General features: G+C 32.1%; 1 protein-coding gene across 4 annotated transcripts in view; it reads left to right on the top strand.

The window, feature by feature from the left end:
- The window catches only part of LOC106672043 (muscle calcium channel subunit alpha-1), a 112,133-nt gene extending 89,710 nt beyond the window's left edge, over positions 1–22,423 (top strand). For 3 of the 4 annotated variants that reach the window (XM_014403159.2, XM_014403141.2, XM_024228616.1), the window contains 16 exons: positions 71–154; positions 224–412; positions 470–572; positions 671–822; positions 895–1,119; positions 1,196–1,400; positions 4,497–4,630; positions 5,622–5,723; positions 5,787–5,888; positions 6,140–6,178; positions 11,707–11,822; positions 13,262–13,363; positions 13,476–13,523; positions 18,543–18,751; positions 19,043–19,173; positions 21,971–22,423. In XM_014403159.2, coding sequence (XP_014258645.1) covers positions 71–154; positions 224–412; positions 470–572; positions 671–822; positions 895–1,119; positions 1,196–1,400; positions 4,497–4,630; positions 5,622–5,723; positions 5,787–5,888; positions 6,140–6,178; positions 11,707–11,822; positions 13,262–13,363; positions 13,476–13,523; positions 18,543–18,751; positions 19,043–19,173; positions 21,971–22,171 — 2,142 coding nt within the window. In that variant the 3' untranslated portion in view covers positions 22,172–22,423. The remainder of the gene's footprint in view (positions 1–70; positions 155–223; positions 413–469; positions 573–670; positions 823–894; positions 1,120–1,195; positions 1,401–4,496; positions 4,631–5,621; positions 5,724–5,786; positions 5,889–6,139; positions 6,179–11,706; positions 11,823–13,261; positions 13,364–13,475; positions 13,524–18,542; positions 18,752–19,042; positions 19,174–21,970) is intronic. The other variant, XM_014403150.2, reaches the window with a different exon arrangement.
- The last annotated feature ends 602 nt before the right edge of the window (positions 22,424–23,025 follow it).

The raw sequence follows: 23,025 nt of genomic DNA, 5'->3' as shown, positions 1-23,025 counted from the left end.
GTTTGTATTCAGAATCTTTTCAAATATCTTTTCTTTTCTTCTTTTTTTTTAACGAATAATTATATTTCAGAACTATTTTGGTGATGCCTGGAACGTTTTTGACTTCATTATAGTTTTAGGAAGTTTTATAGATATTATTTACTCAGAACTTAATGTAAGTACAAAAAAAGTATACATTTTAAATGAAGTGTTTGAATGAATTAAAATTTGTTTTGTTATTCAGCCAGGGTCTAGTCTTATATCAATTAATTTTTTCCGCCTCTTTCGTGTCATGAGGCTTGTCAAATTGCTCAGTAGAGGAGAGGGCATAAGAACATTACTCTGGACATTTATTAAGTCATTCCAAGCCCTTCCCTATGTCGCATTACTAATTGTAATGCTGTTTTTCATTTATGCTGTGATTGGGATGCAGGTATGGTAGAATTGAAAGATACAAAGATGCCATACTCATTGTTACTCTTTTCAATAGGTGTTTGGGAAAATCGCGTTGGATGATGATACATCTATAAATAGGAATAACAATTTCCAAACATTTCCTCAGGCTGTACTCGTTTTATTTCGTTCAGCCACAGGTGAATTATCTTTTTATTTACAATCTTCTCACACAAAGATTTTTTTTAAATTTTTGTATAATACCAAATGTGAGATCTATCAAATATGATGTATATAGGTGAGGCTTGGCAAGATATCATGCTTGATTCATCAGCTTGGCCTGATAAAGTAAAATGTGATCCAATGTCAGACGATGTAAATAGCCCTACATGTGGATCTGATATAGCATTTCCATATTTTATATCATTTTACGTGCTCTGTTCCTTTTTGGTAATTAATTTTGTTTTATCCTACTGATATTTTATTAAGAAACTGAAAATACTTTCCCTATGTCGTTTGTAGATTATCAACTTATTTGTAGCTGTAATCATGGACAATTTTGATTATCTCACACGAGATTGGTCCATTCTTGGGCCTCATCATCTTGATGAATTTATCCGATTGTGGAGTGAATACGATCCAGATGCAAAAGGTCGTATTAAACATTTAGACGTAGTTACATTACTGCGTAAAATATCACCTCCTTTAGGTTTTGGAAAACTTTGTCCTCATAGGGTAGCATGTAAGGTAAAATAGCCAACTTTTTATCTAAAAATAACAACAATAAAAATAAACAAAAATTTATAATCAATGTACTTTACAGCGCTTAGTGTCGATGAATATGCCACTGAATAGTGATGGTACGGTTTTATTCAACGCCACTCTATTTGCTGTGGTACGAACATCTCTTAGGATAAAAACAGAGGGAAACATTGATGACGCTAATGCAGAATTACGTGCTGTAATAAAGAAAATTTGGAAAAGGACTAGTCCTAAATTGTTGGACCAAGTTGTTCCTCCTCCTGGTGGTAAATATTATTATTTTATTTTAGTATTATTTTTATGAAAATTTTTGCAGCATATTGTAAAGCAGATGCAATGTTAAGCATCAATTTTTTTCTGGTTTTTACATACAGACTTAAGGTCTCTTTACTTCAGTCATTGTAACTGTACTGTATTTCACCAATATTAATCACTATGATAATATTAATTTTATTTCAAACATAATTTTTCTAGGTGTTATGTAGAAAAAGAAGGATGACAGATAAACTTTATCAAAACAATTTGGGTACAAATCTTATTTCTTAATTTGTTGGATTTGTAAGGAGTGGTCAAGAATGAGGTAGTTTAGAAAAACACCATTTTCATTTTTTTGCCAATTTTTCGACCATTATTTGGGTCATCTTCAGTGCCTGGGTGAATTACAAAGCATATCGATTGGAAAAATTACAATACAGATTTAAATATAAACTTTGAACCAAGTATTTCATACTCACATGAAGTGTGGTGCTATTCTTGTAGTGTCGTATTGGTGCTGTGTGAAATTATTGTGAAATGTGAATTTGTATTCTGCTGTTTTTATATTATTGTAACAGGGTGAGGGATGCGATAAATCTGGGAAGTTTTCTTTGATCGTAGGCAGTTTTATTTAACTCAAAGGAAGTCGAGAATTGAGTTGAATGTTGAAAACAACACAACTTTTATTTAGACAAAATACAAATACTAAACATTGGAAAAAAAAACGCAACTTTCTGGAATTGGTTTACATTAACAGAGACACACACAGCATTAACAAATACATGCAGACTCAGCTGTAGCTACACTAACTTCATAAAGCAAATAAATTATTAAAATATATTTTTGTATTTCCCTTTCCTTTGTTCTTATGCTTAACAATTAACTTCCATTCCAATATTGAATAACCTCAAATTACAAATCCAATCCAGAAAATTCCCATTCTCAACTTCCTTTGAGTTAAATAAAACCGTCTATGATCAAAGAAAATTTCCCAGATTTATCGTGCCCCCCACCCTGTCACAATCATATAAAAACAGCAGAATATAAATCTGTTTCACGATAATTTCATACAACACTAATATATCACCACAAGAACATCACCACACTTCATGTGAGTATTAAATACTTGGTTCAAAGTTTACATTTACATCTGTAGTGTAATTTTTCTATTCAACATATATTTTGTAATTCACCCAGGCTCTGAAGATGACCCGAATAAAGGTCAAAACATTGGCAAAAAAATGAAAAAGGTGTTTTTCTAACCTACATTATTATTGACCACTCTTCACAAATCCAACAAATTATTAAACAACCGGTCAGTAAAAAAAAAAAAACACATTATTTCTTGTCAGTTTCTTTTTTGTGTAGGAGAGTACAACCAGTTGTCTTTATAAAACTGTATATATTTCAAAGCAGCCTTGCTATCTCTTAAGCATAAAAAAGAGGTTACTTCAAGGCAACCATGCTGGCCGAGTGGTTAGGATGTCTGACTTGTTGCCATGCTAGCAGTTCTGGGTTCGAATCCTAGCAGAGCTCATCGCTTTTTAATTGATTATAGCATGAGAAATGAATTGTAAAGTGGTTTAACCCATCGTCCATGGTATCCAACGGGTAGTTGGATGTTAAACGCTTCTATGTGACAGGAATTACTTTACTTAAGAAGCTGCATCAAGATATATACAATTTTATGAAAAGACTGGTTCTACCGGTTGTACACAAAAAAGAAACCGGCAGAATTTTTAAAAAGAAGCAACCTTTTGAATAAAAACAATAAATAACAAAGTTGGTTTTATAAATGTATATTTGGCGGGAAATGTGTTACAGTTTTCAAATTTTGGAGAACTGTTTAAGTGTTTTTACCAGTTAAAATCATTATATTGCAAAAAAAAATTATGAGCCAATCAAAAGGTAACACAGATGTGAAATGAACTTTTTATATCACTTGAAACTTCAGAGATCATGCAGTGGTATTTCATGAAATTTTCTGTACTCCACATAAAAATATTATATCATACCCGTCAGCATTTTTTATTACAAAATTTCAATTTCTAAGGATCCATTGTACAAAAGTGGGATTTTTTCATAGTCTGGTGGGTTTGTTTGGGAAAACTTGGCCAGAAATCCAAGTCCTTGTTCTCTAGCATACAGGCAGGGTCACCGGCATTTAGTTTATACCAAGTAAATTTGGTATTTTTAATCTTCTTAGTTTTCTTTGAAAACACAATATCTATTATGTCTGATGATTTATTTCGAACACCCAACAACAACAGAGGGGGACCGCGGTAGCCGAGTGGTTAGCATGAGAGACTCTCACGCCGCGGTCGTGGGTTCGATTCCCACCGTCGCCTCTGGCCCTTTTTTCCCGATAACCCCCAATTTGAACACACAAGAATTCGTACCATGGCTAATATGCAAGATCATAAGGCCAATAATAATTAAAAAAAAAAAAAAAACAACAACAGAAAAATTATATCGCCCGTATTTTTTTCTTCTGTCTCTACATTTGCTGTAAAAGCAACATCGTGTTTGGGGAAAAAGAAACTGTGATTATTCATCAAGAACTTTTCAGTGAAAATCCCAGATCAAGATTAACTGTCATTTTTTGGATCATTTTGGGGTGAGCTTGGTCAGCTTTCTTTCTCGATCTTTCAGAGTGCCTGTTCATTCATACATTAGCACCATTTGCAGCATACAACCTTTTTCCACAGATTAAAGACAAGAATCATTCGGTTTAGGACTATTCTCAACCAACTCTTAGCAAATGGAACAACTAACAACCTATTTTTTTAACCATCAAAATAACCTTATCAAAAATGATTTTTTTCAAATTTGTAATATCTGGTTTTCCTACCAGGTATTTAATTGTTATGGTCATTCAAGCCTATATAAAAATAATTTAGTTTACAAAACAAGCAAAACATCAATAATCCCTTTTTTTCTTTTCTTTGGTTGTTTTCTTATTATTAATATTTTTATTCTTATCAATATTTTTTTTCTGATTTGGCATAATGGATTATTCTAGTATGTTTTGTAACATAGTTCACTTTTGAAAGAAAATACAACTCTATTTAATGTTTCATTAGTTAAATTGTATTTTAATATTTTAGTTGATGATGAGGTGACAGTCGGCAAATTCTACGCCACATTCCTCATTCAGGATTACTTCCGAAGGTTTAAAAAGAGGAAAGAACAAGAACTTAAAGATGGTGACAAAGAATCTCATAACACAGTTACCCTACAGGTATTGCAATCAATTAACAATTTTCCAATAACATTAAACATTTTAGCGATCAATATAATTGAAATTTATCATTACTGCTCATTTTGATCTGTCCATGACTGTCAGAACTGTCTAAATGGTGTCTGATAGACCAACCCAGTGACAATAGGCGGACAAAAATTATCAATAATGACCAAATTTCAGGTTCATTAGACAACATAAATCTCATAATTAACCTTTTCAGGACTCATGACAAGTTGGCTCGTTTGGGCTTATACACTCGCTAGGACTTGTGATGAGTTATTTTGTTCTCATGTTTTTTTTGCATTTTAAGAGTTCAAGCTGGACACTCACGACAGCGATTAGGCTGAGGTTGAATCAATGTGTAACAGACACCTTGGTAGTAAATGGATGACAGCACTCACACTAATAAGTACATTATTCTCAATGTACCAAAAGAAACACAAAGCCAGATATCTATAAAGAACTGTATACAGTAAAACAATCCTATCCAATACACAACAACAAAACAGAACAGGAGACCCAAATACTTGCTACTGTGCTCAAGCATTGGGTGGCATTCCTGCACACTCTCTATATGAAGCCAAGGAGTGCCATCCTTCAATTAGGTGGTATACATCAAGCAATCTTTCTCTACATATAGATGGGCTTTGGCCCAAAAGTAAGGGTTCGTGTGTCAGCCTCGCATGACCTATCTTTATTGGGTGAGGATGAACTTTCTTCTACGAGTCAGATCCTCTGAGGGCCACCTATCGACAGTGCTCATGAGCAGCTGAGAATATAGGCCCTGGAACACATTTTAAAATTCTAAAATCAATCCCGAAAAGGTTAACTTTTTTTGTAATTTTCCAACAAAAACATAACCTTTTTATGTGAGCAAGAATTAACAAAATGATATATATTTTTTTGAGCAGTAATAACATGTAGATCTCTAAGTTAATTTTATATTCGCAAACATTATTATTATTATTGACAATTAATTAATTTTTAGGCAGGGCTCAGGACTCTTCATGATGCTGGTCCTGAATTGAAGCGTGCCATTTCTGGAAATCTTGAAGAACTTCTCGATGACAATCCAGAACCAATGCACAGGGTATATTTCATTAATGTAATAATCTATCACAACATAAAAGAACATTTTCATTTATCTTTTCAGAGAAATCATTCTCTGTTTGGAAGTGTCTGGTCTTCGATGAGGAGAGGACATGGAGGTTTTAACAGAGCAAAATCACTAAAGCTAAACTCGTCTAACATTAAGGTAAACTTGCATAATTTATATATAAAATTTGATCCACATTTTTCCACACTAAATATTCTTCGTTTTCTCATACATTATCAAATTTTCTCCAAAAAGATCAAACTGTTGGAGAAATATTTAATTTTGTAGCATGTCTGCAAGGCTAAATGCCTCTACTCAGCAGTATTTCGTTAGACGTATTATAGTCCACTATTGATTGTTTAAAAATAGTTAGTTCAAAATAAAATTATTGATACTACATATTTCAACAGATGAGTCATCTGGACTTACCAGGAAGAAATCTTAGAAAGGTAGCCTCAATTTGCATATGTGATAAATGGATAACTACATTTATTGATCAATTTTTAATTAAAAGCAAACACTTCATGGTTTATAGTTTTTATATTACCATAAATAAATTCCCTTTATAATTACAAATGGCAACTATTTTAGTTACAAATTTTCATCGTAAATAATGAAAATAAATTGTCTAATTTTTTAGTGAGTGAATACGTTTTTTTTTAATCTTAGATTAGAATATAATTGAATTTATCATTGTTATGAATGAATATCTGTAGTTATTCCATGTTTCTGTAAAATAGTATGGTAGCGGATATTTTTGTAAAGACTACTGGATTTCATAGTTTAAATATTCAATTTCTGTTAGCACTAGCATAGAGGCACAATAGAAAATATAAAAATAGAGCATAAAAAAACTATTATAAAAAGCCAGCAAAGTATTTATTTAAGGCAGTTTTGATGGCGGTTTAACTATTTTAAAGAAACGACTCTGTAACAATCAAAATAAATTTAAACAATAGAACATATGATAACAATGCAAATTCATTTTTTTAAGATAATTTAATTTAACATGGGTTAATTATTAACTTCATATTTCACCATATTTCTTTAATGAATAATATCGCAATTGACTAAAAGTTAATTATTTATTACTGAACTTATGAATTTGTTTTCAAAATCACATTTCAAAGGTAAAGTAAATTGACACTTCTAACTGGTCAATTAAATATTTAAAATTTAAAAAAATATTATATAATAAATTACATTTTTACATTTGTATTTAACCTTCGAGCGGTCACGGCCGGTGTTACAACACAAGCTGTACAAAGTTACCAAAAGTTATATATATATATATATATATATTAGAAATGAATAGCAAGCAAAAATTATTTTCATTTACTAATAACAATAATTTTATCACAAAATTAGTAAAAATCAACTGTAAATTTAAAAAGTCATCATCATTTTCTCTGCGTGAAGGAATGCTGCTAAGGTGGTTTTCTGTCATAAGTTCCTATCTGACTGATACTTTCAAATACTCATCATCTACCTTGCCAAAGTGGAGGGGACCGAGGCAGCTGAGTGGTTAAGGTGTACTCTACTCTTGGCTAGTAGAGCGTGCTGTCAAGAGTTTGATTCGCACTGTCGCCTCTGGATTTTTCTGATTTCAGTGGATAGAGTGAAAGTTGGCATGACATTCATCAATGGAAGGTCCAGAATGGGATCGGGTCTCAATAACCTTAATTCGGTCCTGACTCCCATGCACACTGGGGCTCAATTTAAACGTGTTGGTGCCAGTTCCAAAAGCTGAATTAGGAAGGAGTACAATAAGCTGTAAAGCTGCAGGTCTCAGGGTAAAATTCCAGTTCCTGGTATCCATAATCAATAAATATAAAAAGTAAATGAAAATATCAAAATAGGTGTTCCCCAAGGCAGCCTCCTAGGTCCCATTCTCTAAATAATATACATTGCAGACATACTCCTCACATATGCTATCGATACCGCCATCCTTTCAGCAAACCCGGCCCACTAGTGACCTTCATCGAAATGAATTTCTTTGATGGAAGCATGCTGGCACACCAGAGGTTTAATTAAAAGACACGTTGCCAGTTCTCAAAATGTCCTGGTATACATAATCAATAAAAACAAGTGTTCCACAAGGCAGCATCTTTTGCCCCATTCTCTATGCAATATACAATGCAGACAGTTCTTCTCAAATATATGTTCAATACTGCCAGCCTTTCAGCAAACCCAGACCTTCATAAAACAACAGGACCATTTCTCCTGTTTAGAAGAATGGTTCCAAGAATAGAGGTTTAGACTTAACGAAACCAAATCCCAGCAAATAACCTTCTCTTGATGTGAATTCAAATGGTGTAGGACAACAGAGAAGAAGAAACTCCTGGTAGATCGTGGTACGTCTGAAACAATTTTGCAGCCATTTTTGCAAGTTCTTATGAGAAAAATGCTTTGATGAATCCAATAGGCCAGAGAATATTGCTTGAATTTTTGCTATGTTAGTAAATTATAGGATTAGAAAATAATCTCATTAGTAAATTGTGCAAGACAGTTAAATTAAGAAATGCCTTATACAAATTAGATGGCATAAATATAAATAATTGATAGTGGAAAAATATTGAAATAGATTATTGAAAAAAATTTATTTTTGCTCTTTGAGGTTGTGCACTTTATATGGATGGCCATTTGCCACTCCTTATATCTCATCTGTCAGAGATTATTTTTAGAAATGAACAAGGTTAGGGGATTCAGTTTTGCAAGATGTAAAGAAAACCATTTACAATGAGGTAAACAACGACAAATAAAGGTGAACACGTAATTACACTGAGATACAAAACTATTCCAGTGTGACCGCTCATAGGTTAACTTGATTAACTCATAGGTTGTGTTAAGCAAAAATAACTTTTAACATGAATCTGGCGTCGTTTTCTGTCAAAATAGTTAAATTTATTTAACCATTAACAAGGATAAACCGTATATATCTTTTTTTTTTTTTTTTTTAATTGCCTAAACCTACACTGCCTACACATTTCTTTTAAACACTAAATTGAGATAGCAGATTCATCTATTTTTATTTTAATGTATTTTTATTTTTGTGTTGATTTTTTTATTTAGGTGATGCTGAGTAGTGCTTATTTAATATTGACTACAATAAACATTTTTGAATGATAACATATTTTCGTTTTATATTTTTGTTTATATGAAAGTTTACTATTGATAACTGATAATTCATCCAAATTTTAAAAAAATCCAATCTTTAAAACAAAAACTGTTATTTTTCCATTTTCATAATTTAATCAAAGAATTGAGTTATATTTTATATACTTTTTATTGATATTACTAATAAACAATGTGAGGATGTATTCATTAGCCTTTAATTGTGATTCTTTGGAGTTTAGCAAATTTTGATGATTTCTTCCACAAAAAAAGGTCCCAAAATTTTCTAATGTTCAAAGAGTTTAACATTTAATGCCACAGGTTGCCATGTCTTGGTCTAGGCAAAAGGTGTATCTCTCAAAATTTAACAACTCTAAATTATTCAGCATTTACTAATTTTTCAACATTCAAAAGTGTAAATTTATTTAGATACGGTTGATGGATGGTAGTGAATTATAATTCTAAAACCTAATTATTTATTTTTTAAAAATTTGGAAAGATATAATGAGATCATAAAGAGATAATGAAAACTTTCTGTAGAAGATGAAAAAGGCAAATTTGGAAATCAGAATCCTGGGCAAAAATTATGAACTTAAATGAAATGGAGAAGCTCGAGGAACAACTTGTGATGACCTTTGAACCGAAAATGTGCCAAAAATGAAATATCTCAGATGCAACTTGCAAACTGTGGTGTTGACATTTAAAATTTATTTTTGTTGATGCTTGAAAATGTATCATGATACACAACTTTATTAATTAATAAATACATTTCCTCCTAATTTTATCTCTTATATACAAGAGAGAGATTTGCGTTTTAATGATCAATAGACATTTTTTAAAGCTTTGCTTAATCCATTTATTTTAAAGGGAAAATTTGCGGTAGACATGCATTCATTTTATCGATTAATAAGTTTTTAAAATGGAAAATTGTTAAATAATATGTTTTTTGCATTTAAAACGTTTAGAAAATTGAGTGGGTGTGACAGACAATTTTCCTAAGATTAGCAGATCATCTTTTGTATATTTTTTGTAATGTTGTAAAAAAATATATAAGTTTATTACTATAGTTGGTAAATATCAAATTACAATACATTAGTTCCCACTAATCTCAACAAATGACAATAATAATTGTTAGTGGTATAATAATCCATATTAAAATTTAATTACCTTATCAGTAAATGTTATAAACACTTTTACAGAATTTTCATTTGCTTTATAATAATGATTTATTATTAGCGGGGGAGATAGCCGCGACAGTTAGGGTCAAGTTAGTTTATGTTAGAATAAGGGACGGGTTAAGTTAGGTAGGGTTGGGGTTAATGTTAGTATTTGGTATGATAGGGTTAGGGATGGGTTAGGTTACATATGCAATGGAAATTGAGCTTTATCAACTTACTATTTTTTCACCTATGAATTTTTCAACACTTTTTCAGAATTAAAATCAGTTTGTCAGTAACCTGTACATCTGGATAAGAGGTTATAAAAACATATCTATGATTGCAAAACACCAAACAAAATCCTACAGCACTGGCTACCCGCTATTTTGAACACCAACACAATTTTGATTTCAACAATCTAAAAATATTAAACACAGAACAAAACAAACAAATGTAACTTTTTAGTAATGGTTTACATCAACAGAGATAAACACAGCTTCATTTACAGAACAGACACATGTAAACTCAGCTACAGCTACATTACAAAAGATATAATACAGTATATAAAACAATACAACAACATTACACTCCACACATCAAACAATTGTACAGAGTTTAAATTTTCAACAATTTGTCTCTCCTTTTCCTAATAATCCCATCTATAATAATCTTGAATGGCGAACCAGGCCCGAACGACAAACAATTACTTTTTTTCCATTGCTGGTCCCTTTCACCTCAAAAAAGCTGACTCTTCATAGAAAAACCAATTTCTATCCCTACCTCCTTCCCCACTCCTTTAAAAGCAAACATATATAAACAAAAAAATTAAAATCTCACTAACACTCTCAACATGACACACAACAGTTTCACGACTACACAGAAAACACACTTTGAATGAGTACAAATACTTTGATTAAACCTAAAATTTCCATATTGAATACATCATTGTATAATTTTATATGTGATATGTATTTGTATAATTTAAACAATATTTCTAAATCCCAGGCCCTGAAGATGATCTCAATAAAGATTGAAACGTTGGCCTGATAAAGAAAATCTTTTTCTAACCTATATCACACCAAACTGCATCTCACGATCTTTAAATAATCACTAACTTTAATATTTATTATTTTTGTTTACATAAAGTGTAGTTTTCTATTAAGGTTTGTATTGATAGATTTGTTTGTATGATCAGTTTTTGTACTTAATCTGTTTTTGGACGTAGATATGACTTGTTAGTTCATTCTTTTAACAAAGTTTTCATATAAGTGAATTACACTGCTATTTAATTTGTGTATTAAAATTACTCCCACACAGTAAAATAACTATAAATAATTTGTATCCCCGCTATTGCAGTTTTAAACAACTGAATGTTTACTACTTTGATCTCAAGAATAACACAAGTTTAGTTTAATATAAGCATTTTGTTTATTTTATAGAAAGTAGCTGAAGGTTTTAATAAATAGCAAACTCTAAATGAGCTATTTATTCTCATATTTTGCTTTTCACAGCTACTGTCATGTGCATGAATTAAGCGATTTAGCACAGAGCTATCTGGTTGCTAATGCATGTAAGAAATAAAGTATTCTTTTGTTATAAGTTTTGTATCTCTAGTTGATGAAACTTATTACAACACTGTATAAAAATGTATACATACACTAATCTTTCATAATAGAAAATATTTTTTAACCTATTTAATATTTTAGGTTTCGCCAACCAACTCTATAGATTATCTACCGTTCAGTTCGTTGCAAAAGACGGTCACTGATGGGATGAACCATATTACAAATCTTACCAGGAATACGTTGATACCTCAACTGTCGTAAGTTCTGTGAAACTACTTAATTATTTTTTTTAACTTAATAAATTTTTCCCTCCATTTTGAAATGGCTATACCATGTGTGCTAATGTCTCTCGTCTCTCTTTAGAGAATGAGTTCCCGTCTCTGTCCACTTTTTAGGTGGTAGTTCAGAGAGCAGTGGCTCTATAATATTCCTAAAATCTTGCCTGCCCAGAGTGATAAATACATTCGTTTTTGATGACCGCGATGGCCGAGTGGTTAGGGCATCCGACTCGTATTTGCCACACTAGCGATTCGGGGTTCGAATTCCTTCAGAGCTCATGGATTTTTAATGTATTATAGTATGAAAAATGTATTGTAATGTGTCGTCCGCAACCATCAACTCGGATGTTAAAGAGATTAAGCCCTCCTGTATAACAGGAATTACTTTACTTTTGAGATCTCTTAGCTTGCCTTATACTTCGTACTTTTGCCCAATGCTTGATTTTTTCTTATTCCAGCAACAACTTTAGCACATTCTACGGTGTGCCAAATTGTGGTTCCGGAGCTGTCCCTTCTTTGGCTAGTTGATCAGTCATTCAATTTGTGTCCTTTTATAACCACCTCAAAATATTTTTTGGTAGGGCCATTGGAATATTTAGGCACTCTCAGACTAGTTTTAAAGCATTAAGTTAACTTACAGCTTATAGGACTGCTTGACTGTCCAAAAGTAGGTAAAACCATGAATTTTTCATATTCTTTTTTATCAACTCCTGTGCACAGAGATGGATTGCCTCGCCCCCAGAATAAGGGGTTTTTCTTGAGTGTTATCAAGCCTCCTTTACTCCTACACCTTCTCTTTGAACCATCAGTATACCACATTAGGGCCCTTTCCTGAAATTTCAGGTTGTACAGACCTTTCTTTGGCTAGTGGTCAGCCTGTCCTTCTATACCTTCATATCGTAGAACCTAGACCAAGGTTAGGAAATTTAGGTACTCTCGGACTAGTTTGGGGCTAAAAGCATTTAGTGCTTTTATAACTGCCTGACAGTCTAAAGTATGTAAATCTTTCAGTTTCTTTTTTATAACCTCCTGTGCACTGATTGGATTTCATGGTCCTCAGCTTGGAATACTGCTGCAGCCAGTCCAAGGGGTTTTTTCGGCCCCTTTCTGAAATTTCAGGTTGCCTTCCTTCCTAAGATCAGTTTATCTATGACCACTTGGAATGGTCTGTCAAAGTTGAGCCGCCATCACATTTTGTCATTATAACGCCATCTCATGAAATATGTTAACAATTTAAATGTATGTTTTTGATGAAAATATATACATAACTTCTTCCTGCAAGTCTAAAGGAATGACAGTGTTCTATCTATTTGAATATAATTTTGAAAAATAAGTTCAAATCCTTGGCTTATTAAAAAAATACTTTTTATAAACTATAGTTCTTATTTATATATTTTTTTAAATATTTTTTTCTTTAGAGGAATGCAAGAGTCTCATTATGACGATGGCATCCCATTACGCTCTTTACCAGGTGGAAATTTAGAACCAGATAGAACGTACAGACCGTTTCAAGCCATGGAGTAAGTTCATTTTTCAACTGGTCAATTTCACCTATAGAAACTAGTAGTTTTGCAACCATAATTCCATTCATTAAATATTTAAACCCGAAATTCCATATTTCCATGCCATCAGGGAAATAAAGGAACTTAAAGAAGGCAAAGACACAACGTTGTCTATAAGGTTTGTATAAATAGCACGAATAACGCTTATTCAAGTAAAAATATACATAAGAAAATAAATGGAAGAATTAAATGTGCTAATGCAAATAAATAGAAATGTATGATCCATCATTTCCAACAAATCTAGAAGGAATAGTTCTGTTTATCTCTCGCTTAACAAGTGTTATGACAAATCGTAAAACATGAGTACACATTTTGTTTGTAATCCTTCCCATTGTAGCACCAAGTTAATTTTTTCAAAGTGATTTATTCATGAACATTTCTGTGATACAGTGCCAGGTAGAGGAACAAAATATTTAGAAACTGGACAAATTACAAATATTTAATTCGTGTAATAACTTCTTGTCGGGTCAATCCAATACTTGATTTTTCGGTATATAATATATTAAGATACCCAGCATAATTTTTTCATACTTAAGTGTTTTTGCAAAAGTAAAATGTTTAGTTTATTTTTATTTAAGCGTTTATTTTCATTTTGTTAATATTATAAAGTTAGAGTTGGTAGCGCAATATAAAGAATAGAAAATAAAATAATTTGAAGTGATAATATTAGAGAAAAAAGAAAAAAGAAAATTACTATATAGCACTAGCGGATACAATGAAATAAAATAATTAAGACAAAATATTGTTAATATGCTTCCCCTAGTAGTAATTAAAATAGATTACTTATTTTATACAAGCTCAAATCTGCACATTGTACAGAGCTGAACCTATCACTTCTTGCAGTCCACCAGCAAATCCTGCATTTGGGATTTACAATAAATTACTGGTAGGCCTTGAGAACCACTCCCCTTGGGTGTTGGCAGTTGAGGGTCATACCTCTGGACTCCAGGGGCAATGGACGATGGCATCCCACGTTGCTGCTAGGTTATTTTGATCCCCCGACATAATCAGTTTCCCAGTAATACTTCTTTGCATAACCTCACCTAATTGAGGGTCAATGATTACTCAATATACTCAATATTCCGCTATCGTCCTTCTTACACTATACATTCACACCAATAAATACATTCACTCTCAAAACACACTAGGAACACAGTATGCAGTAGCACATTTAACCTAGACAGTTAAATTAAACACTCAATAGTCCAAATTTAAAAATGGGTGGATCATTGGTTTTCAGGTGTTACGAAACAGATGCAGGACAACCTGAAACATTTTATTAAAATAACTGAAAACATTTCCTCTGCCAATCCAGTTTACAAATATGACTCATCACCTTCTACGATCGATGAGGTATACATTTGCATTCTCATTGCATTCAGGGAAAAAACAATTAATCAAACACAAAACACTGCTCTTAGTGCTAAGGTCACATAAGAACCCTTCAAACAATCACTATCAATTAAAACATAACTGTACACTACTCCTAGTTGCCTCATTTACAACGGCAGTCATTGAAAGTACACTTTGCACTTATTTTATTCCACTACTGCACATTAAAAATGACACCAGTAACAAAAATATTAGACACCATTATGATTATCTGTTCTTTAATTGGTCGGTTTTGTTTTATTAAATTCAATCACTGTTTCTTCATTTACGAAAGAATGCACTTGAAGGATAAGCAATGTTGATGTTCTAGAAATTATAGCTCACGTTTCAACTAATAGTATGTATTTCCACATCACCGTCATGTCAATAAATATTTTAGCTATTGCGCATCACATTTACTGGTTGTTTGTTAACATTTAATGCAGGCTTAATTACAATTCTAACTGCCATTTATTTTGTCTATGTCATAATCCAGAACCTGACTAACTATGCAACTTTACTGGCATTCAATAGCTATTTTTATTGACTACAGCACAGCTATTCTTATTTACATTTTTTTCTAGCATATATCAATGTTATTTTCATGAAATGCACAAATTATGTTTAAAAAAAAAATTCATTGATTTTAGGATAGACTTATTTTGATGATTTTATACCTACAATTTTATTGGTTTCTCATTCTCCTTTTTATTTTAATTTATTTTTCTTTATATTTGTATATAAGTTTTATTTTATTTTTTATTTTTCATTCTTAAAAATCCATTTTCAGAAAACCAGGAATGAACTATCTTCAATTGCCAGGTGCTTATGGTAAGATTAAGAAAATTGCGAGACATAAAAAGTACAATTTTCATTTGTTGTTGAAAATACTATTCCTAACTTACTATTTGAGCATCAAACAGCAAATCAAATATATTTTAGTCAATATTTCGTAATATTATACTAATTGTTTTGTTTTATCTGTGATTATTTACTTTTAAGTAACATCATGCTTAATTCAAAATAAAAAAGATTCTACTTTCTAACCTACAAACTAACCTAAAATTTTACTCTTTCATTTCACAAAAAACACTATTATTACGATATAACAATATTCAAACTAATTGTTCTGCGAATTATGTAAACAAGTCCTTGTAGCATATACAAGCAAGAGATAATCTTATACAACAAAGTATGAACTGCTCAGTACTGCTGTTTTTTCAATGTGCATTTTTCAAAACTAACAAGAGTAAAGACAAAGGGTCAAACCACTTTTATATATTAAAAATCAAAATTGCATTGGCTGGGTCAGGATTCGAATCCAGAAAGCTTAACAAGCCAAATAAAAGTCGGATGCCCAAACCACTCGGCCACTCCTCTTAAAACTAACAATAAGCACAAATGACAATTGTTTCATGACAACTTATCAATCCTAGTACTAACTACAATCTTTTCTCTATTTAATCACCAGTATTAAAATACAGTGGATACTCTGTTTACCATCAATATTTCTCTAACACTTGGAATAATACACACATACAATGTGTTTGCTATTATGCTTTTTCTTTTATATTTTGTGTGATTATTTTTATTTGATTTTTCCTTTTTTAATCTACATGAATTTGTTTTGAATTCACAGCAGTTGTGAAGCATACCACTCACTGTGAGATAATTTTTTTCGTTTATTTTCACTGATGTATTTATTTTTATACAAAATGTCTTCTTGGATTGTCTCGTAAATTTGTGGTTACGGTGAAAAGTGGATTAAGTCAAAAATTGCGCAAAACAAGTATGTCAATGTCAAATTTGAAAACCCTATTTATGGGAAATTTTATCCACTACAGGATGCTGGGGAAAAAATAAACCTTTAATTTAACATGCGATTTGCCAAAATTTTGATTTTCGCCTTAAACAACTTTTCAATTTTTCATTAGGCAATACGAAAGATAAGTTTTTCTCTTTTATCTGAATGAATACATTTTGATAATTTTTTGCAGTTTATTCTGGACAGATAACTCTGGCCAAAATAATCTAACCCACATGATGGGCACTCCCCAGTAATGTGAAATCAAAGATATGAAAATTAACTTGCAAAAAGATACATGTATATGTACGCACATTCACATGCAAAGAAAGAGATCTACATGTTGTTCTTGTTTCCTGTATGAATGTGTTATAGAACATTTTCACTCGCATATTTTTTTCTGTTTCTAAGAACTACACCTACTGAACTCTACCTAATCTAATACAGCCCCTCTCTAACCTTGCCCATCTCGACCCAACTTTATCCTAACCTTGCCCATTCCAACTCAAATCATTACACTAACCCAAATTTACCTAACCCTGTCCATATTTCTATCCCTACCAAACCATTTCTAACCTTACTTAACCCAACTCGACTTTACCATAACCTTATCCATTAACTATTGCTCAACCCTACTTAATCTGTCCATAACTCTGTCCCTACCAAACCATTCATTCTTAACCTTCCTTAACTTAACCCAGCCCAACAATATCCTAAACCCAAACTTTGCCTAACCTAACCTAACCCAACCAAACTTTACCCATCCCAACCTAACTTTACTCTAACCCTAACTTTATCCCTACCAAAACATTCCTAGCCTTATTTAGCATAACCCAACCCAACTTTACCCTAATCCCACCCCTTACCACATCCCCAAAAATGTACATTAAAAAAAATTAATTTAAAAAATCATCAACCTTAATGTTTTTATTAAAGGAAATATTAATCTGACAATAGACTTGGTTAAGAAGACTTAAAAAGGACAATACAGATTATTAATAGGCTAGACAAAAATGAAATGCTAATGAATTTTGAATTAATCTGAACCAGTACACAATAATAATTATTAAAAAAGTGACAACTATAAATAACCAAATTTCAAATACCAAAAAGCATGTATGTACATCATCCAACATCTATTGAAAAATTGGTAGAGCAAAAAATTCTCTGGAATAAGGCAAATTTCACTTAAAATAACGCAAATAAAAATTACTAATTTACAATATTAGATTCCAAATGTTTATAGATACCAAGAGTAATTAGACAGCATATCTCCTACACTCAGAACAATCATTAAATAAAAATTGAATATAGAGAGCTTTTATGTTCTCTTCTGTTCCTTAAAAAAATTTCTTATTCCTTTTAGTATGATTATAGTCATAAATCCTTAATCTTTCAATACTTGTTAAACACATGATTATCAAGCAAATATACCTAAATTATACCTTATTTGGGCATTACAAACATAATGTTTAAAAAAATATTTCTGCTATTTCTACCCTAGAAAAATAAATAGGCATAAATAACAAAGGAATTCAGATTAATTATTAAATAAAAATGTAATACATAAAAATGATATGTGTATTACAAAAAATCGGAAGTAATTTTTTTTACCTTCTACTGATATACTGTAAATATTATTGCATTAATATTGTTTTTTATGTATTAAGGGGGGGGTTAAACTTTTTTTTTATATCAACACTAAGTTCTAATGAAATGTGTACATAAACTTCCAAAAACTGTAGTTTGCTAGTTTTTATATTATTAGGGAAAAATATCCATTTATTTTTATTAACGTAACCATTAAATGAGTGAATTGTAATTTTCTTCCCCTTATAAAATTAACTTTCTTTTGTATATTTAGTGATTTTGCTATGCTTATTAATTACAATTTATACTTTATGGAAATAACCAAGCTTTTTTTGTGTTATATAATGCATGCATATGTTTTATTACTAACAGAGTTGAAGAAAGTCGGGTTGAGACAAGTCCACTGCACAGTGCACGCGTCCGCCTCGTAACCGGTAGTACGGGATCTCCTGTTAACTTCCCCAGAATTGCAAGTGGCTTGAAACTTGCTCAGACGCAAGCAATGGCTGTTGCAGTTGCTGGTTTCTACCCCCAACCGAAACGATCCCCATTGTTGCACAGGGCATCGTTTCACGGACGAGGTATGCTTAATTTACACGATTCTAAAATTCAATTTCGGAAAATCTTGTATAACAATAATCTCACTCTTAGTTACTAGTAATATAAATAATGGGGGTTGTTTGTTATTTTTGGAATTTATGGGATGGTTAACTTTTCTCATGAATGAAATATTGGTAAGATTGTTTGTTGAAAGAAAAAAATTGTAACTTTCTTTTCACGTTGAATTATAATAATTAAGATCCGATTTCAATTATTTGCCTAACTAACCTGAAATATATAAATATTTAACAATTTGCTAAATTTCTTTATAGGTAATAAGGGAGCAGAATCAAATGGAAGTATAGCAGGTGAAAGACTTTCTCACTCTTTACCAGGAAGCCCTGCAGACAGAAGACCTAATTTCCCAGAAGTCGTAGGCTCTGCTGAGAGCCTAGTTGGGAGGGTAAATATTTTTAACATTCTTTCCACAGATTCAATAGTCTTTACAAACCTGCAGGACCATCTTTCAGTTTTGAAAGAATGTTTCAAGAAATGGTCGATAGGGTTCAACAGAACCAAAGTCCAATAAAGACCTTCAACGTACCGCCTCCCCTTTAATCTATTACTCTTCCTCTTTGGGATTTTACGGCAACAAACTACTTACTTGGAATTTAACCGAAAATGGCCTATTGGCTATACATAGCAGTAATAAGACCCAGAATAACCTATGGATCACTAATCTGGTGGAACAAACCTCAACAAAAAGTACCTACCCAAACATTAGGCAGCATAGCAGACTAGCAAACCTATGTATCACAGGGGCAATGAGAAAAACCCCTACAAATGCATTAGAAACTCTGCTAAACCTACCTCCATTGGAAATATTCGTACAAGGAGAGGCTAGGAAAAGCTCACTTAACCTCCAGAAACAATTAAATTGGAAAGGAACTAAACAATTCGGGCATACAACCATAATCAACAAAATCAGACACCTATTATTTGAAATGGGACTGATTATATGATCCCGGAAACATTCTTCACAACTTCCTATAAAATCTCAACGGACTACAAAGAAGAGGAAGAACACAGGAGAGCATCAGATACACGATATGGTATACAGATGGCTCCAAAACAAACGAAGGAACCGGATCAGGCATTTTCTGTACAAGCCCAAAACATGAGCAATCAAACTCATTAGGGAAGTACACTTCGGTCTTTCAAGCAGAAATACATGCCATCAATGTTTGTGCCCTGTAAAATCTTAAAAGAGGTTATGCTGGCAAAAAAATCCTCTTAAGATCTAATAGCCAAGCAGCCATTTAAGCATTAGCATGTAAAAGAATCACATCAAAATTAGTCAGTGAATGCATCCAAAATCTCCAAAACCTGGGGAAACACAACAACCTGATGAAATCTTGGGTGCCAGGGCACAGGGGAATTTTGAGTAACGAGAAAGCAGACAGTCTGGCCAGAGGAGGATCTGCAAGACCGTACATAGGCCCTGAACCTATACTTGGGATAACAAAAACAAATATAGAATCCACCATTGCAGAATGGATGCAACAAAAGGAGAAGTGGATAAACTCTAGCAAAGGCGCTGTAAAGACCAAATATTCAAAAAAAAAAAAAAATTCACCAATTTAAATAAACAAAATTGTCAGAGGCGCATTCCAATCGGAGTTTGGTAAAATATTGGTAGCAGAGCATGGTTTTTTTTAAATTTTATAAATGGAGATTGAAAGTTCCAAAATGACTTGTGCTTCAAGTATGCCCACAAATCAAAAATTTAAAGAGGAAAAGAAATAAATAAAAAAATTGGAACATAAAAAAATCGCTTTTATTATAAAAATAAAATAAAATAAGAACCTGCTCTGAACTAAAATGAAAAGACTGAAACCATAGGAAAAATGAACATAATTGCTTCTCTTAGCATGAATAAAATATATAAAGCTCTTTTAAAACCTATTTTAATAATTTTATTAAACAAAATTTTTAATGAAAGGAGCGGGCGCACTCCCAGAAGATGGAAAGGGAAATGATTTTCTTTTCACAGAAAAAAAAAAAAGGGAATTGACTCACTGGATGGTAGCAAGTACTTTCATGGAGCTCCCAACTTGGAATGCCCTTTTGTTTTTATTTTCTTGCAACGCCCTATCAATAGGGAACCCGAAGGATCATGGGAGCAATTGAAATGCGCCTCTGACAATTTTGTTTATTAAATTGGTGAAATGGGATTTTTTTTTAAATATTTGGTCTTTACAACGCTAAGCAAGACGAAGCAAAGTGCTAGACATAGTAAACTTATGATAAAACAACCCTCACCAAGACTGGCAGAGCATTGCTGCAATTGGAGAGGGCCAAACTCAGAGGAGTGGTAGGACTACTAACCGGCCACTGGTATCTGAGAAAACATCTACACAACATGGGTATATACAACGATGATCCCATATGCAGATTATGTAATGAGGAGGAAGAAACAGCCACTCATATCATCTTCGAATGCGAAGCAACAGCTCAATGGAGATTTAGCCTAACGTACGGAAAAAACTTAGGGAATCAAATTGCAGCAGCGACAGTCAATGACCTGATACTTCTAAGGAGAAGGATTGAGTCTATTGCACAGAACTAAGGAACTAGGAAGGTACAATAAGCCAGAAGGCTGCAGTGCCTGGGGAGTGCAAACCCCGCTTCCTAGTATCCTTTTTTACCATACCGTACCATACTTGGAATTTCCTCACTCGATTTAAAAGATTAGAACTGAATAGATAAATTGAACCATTCAAAAGACTACTTGACAAAAGATCAAAAATCTTATTGTACAGATCTGTGGTGTTCAACCGAGTGTTCTAACCTTCAAAGAATTCAGTCTCTCTAGTCTAAAATCCTTTAAACCATTGCTCAAGCTGTAGTATCCAACCTTAATATCCACATAGACCCTCAAATTTCATTTGTCCTCAAACCAAAGCCGATAGACACCTCAATAAAATCTCATCCCAACCTTTTAATTAAACACCTTTCCTCCCTAACTCTTCCTGACAATCCTCTAAGATGCCTAAAGCATCAATGGACTTGTAATTTCCTCCCTAGTGAGTAAATGGTACTAAGATAGAAGTAGATTACTTCCCATTCTTCTTATAAACAAAGTTGCTTTTTTGTGTTTTAGCACTGTTGTATCAAATTTTTTTTTTAAATTCAATAACTTGTAATTTATTTAATTACTTGGTATAACAATTGAATTTGAATTTTATTATTAATTACAGGTGCTGGTTGAGCAAGGGTTAGGAAAATTCTGCGATCCAGAGTTTGTGCGTTGTACATCGAGAGAAATGCAAGAAGCATTGGATATGACGCAGGAAGAAATGGATCGAGCCGCTCACCGTATATTGTTGCAAGAGAGACAAGGCCGACCGTTGTCGTTTCAAAATCCTGAAAACGTTTCGAGGCCGTGTCCTCAGTTATAGCAAATTGCCCAATTCTTAAAATCTAAGTGCCTAAAGTATTTTTGGTCCAATAATTATGACTTTAGGATTCCATCTTTATGACTATATATTTTTTAAACAAACTTCATCGCACTGATAAATTATGTATTATTTGGTGGATTGTTGTTAATAATAATTATATATAATAATAACTATGATTAATTTGTTTATATATATGAACAAAGTAATATGCAAATTTCTTACAGTCCTTCCTTCTCTTTTGCCTTTCAAACATATGAATTAAAATAAGGCTAGAGTATTATAAAGGTTTTATTGTTGATGTTGTTACACGTTGTAAAAATAAATAAGATGTTTAAAGACCACAGGTAAGAAAAATACATTAATGGCTGTTTTGTACATTTATATGATATGTTAATAACGATTGACATCAGTTATTGTTATTTTTTATTGTTTATCTAAATTGTTAATTTTTATTGCATTCAATTTATGTAAATTAGGTAAACATGTGATACATATCTAAGATATTTCTAATTCAATCAGTAATTATTCTTAACTTTATTCACCAATGTAATTTAATTTTAAAAAATAACTAGAATAAAATAATTGCTTATTAAAAGCAGTACAATTGACAATGGCTCCTGACAATGAATCCAGTTCTTAGAGAAAGAAAAAATGTTGCATTTTACAACCCAAATATTTTGATGTCTGTATGTGTGTTCATTCAATATGTGTTAAATACCTATATTTTAAGAGCATGAAGGAATTGTATGTTTTTGTTTCTTTTTCTTATATTTTCTTTTGTTGTTTTGTTTTTTTATAAATGTCCATTAAAAGTTTTTGAAGAAAATTGGAAAAACTTTATGAAAAGAAAGTTT

This window comes from Cimex lectularius, unplaced genomic scaffold (assembly GCF_000648675.2).
Source record: "Cimex lectularius strain Harlan isolate CLEC.00 unplaced genomic scaffold, Clec_2.1 scaffold141, whole genome shotgun sequence".
Classification (NCBI taxonomy): domain Eukaryota; kingdom Metazoa; phylum Arthropoda; class Insecta; order Hemiptera; family Cimicidae; genus Cimex; species Cimex lectularius.
The sequence above is the reverse complement of the archived record's forward strand: the minus strand, read 5'-3'. Positions and strand labels throughout refer to the sequence as shown.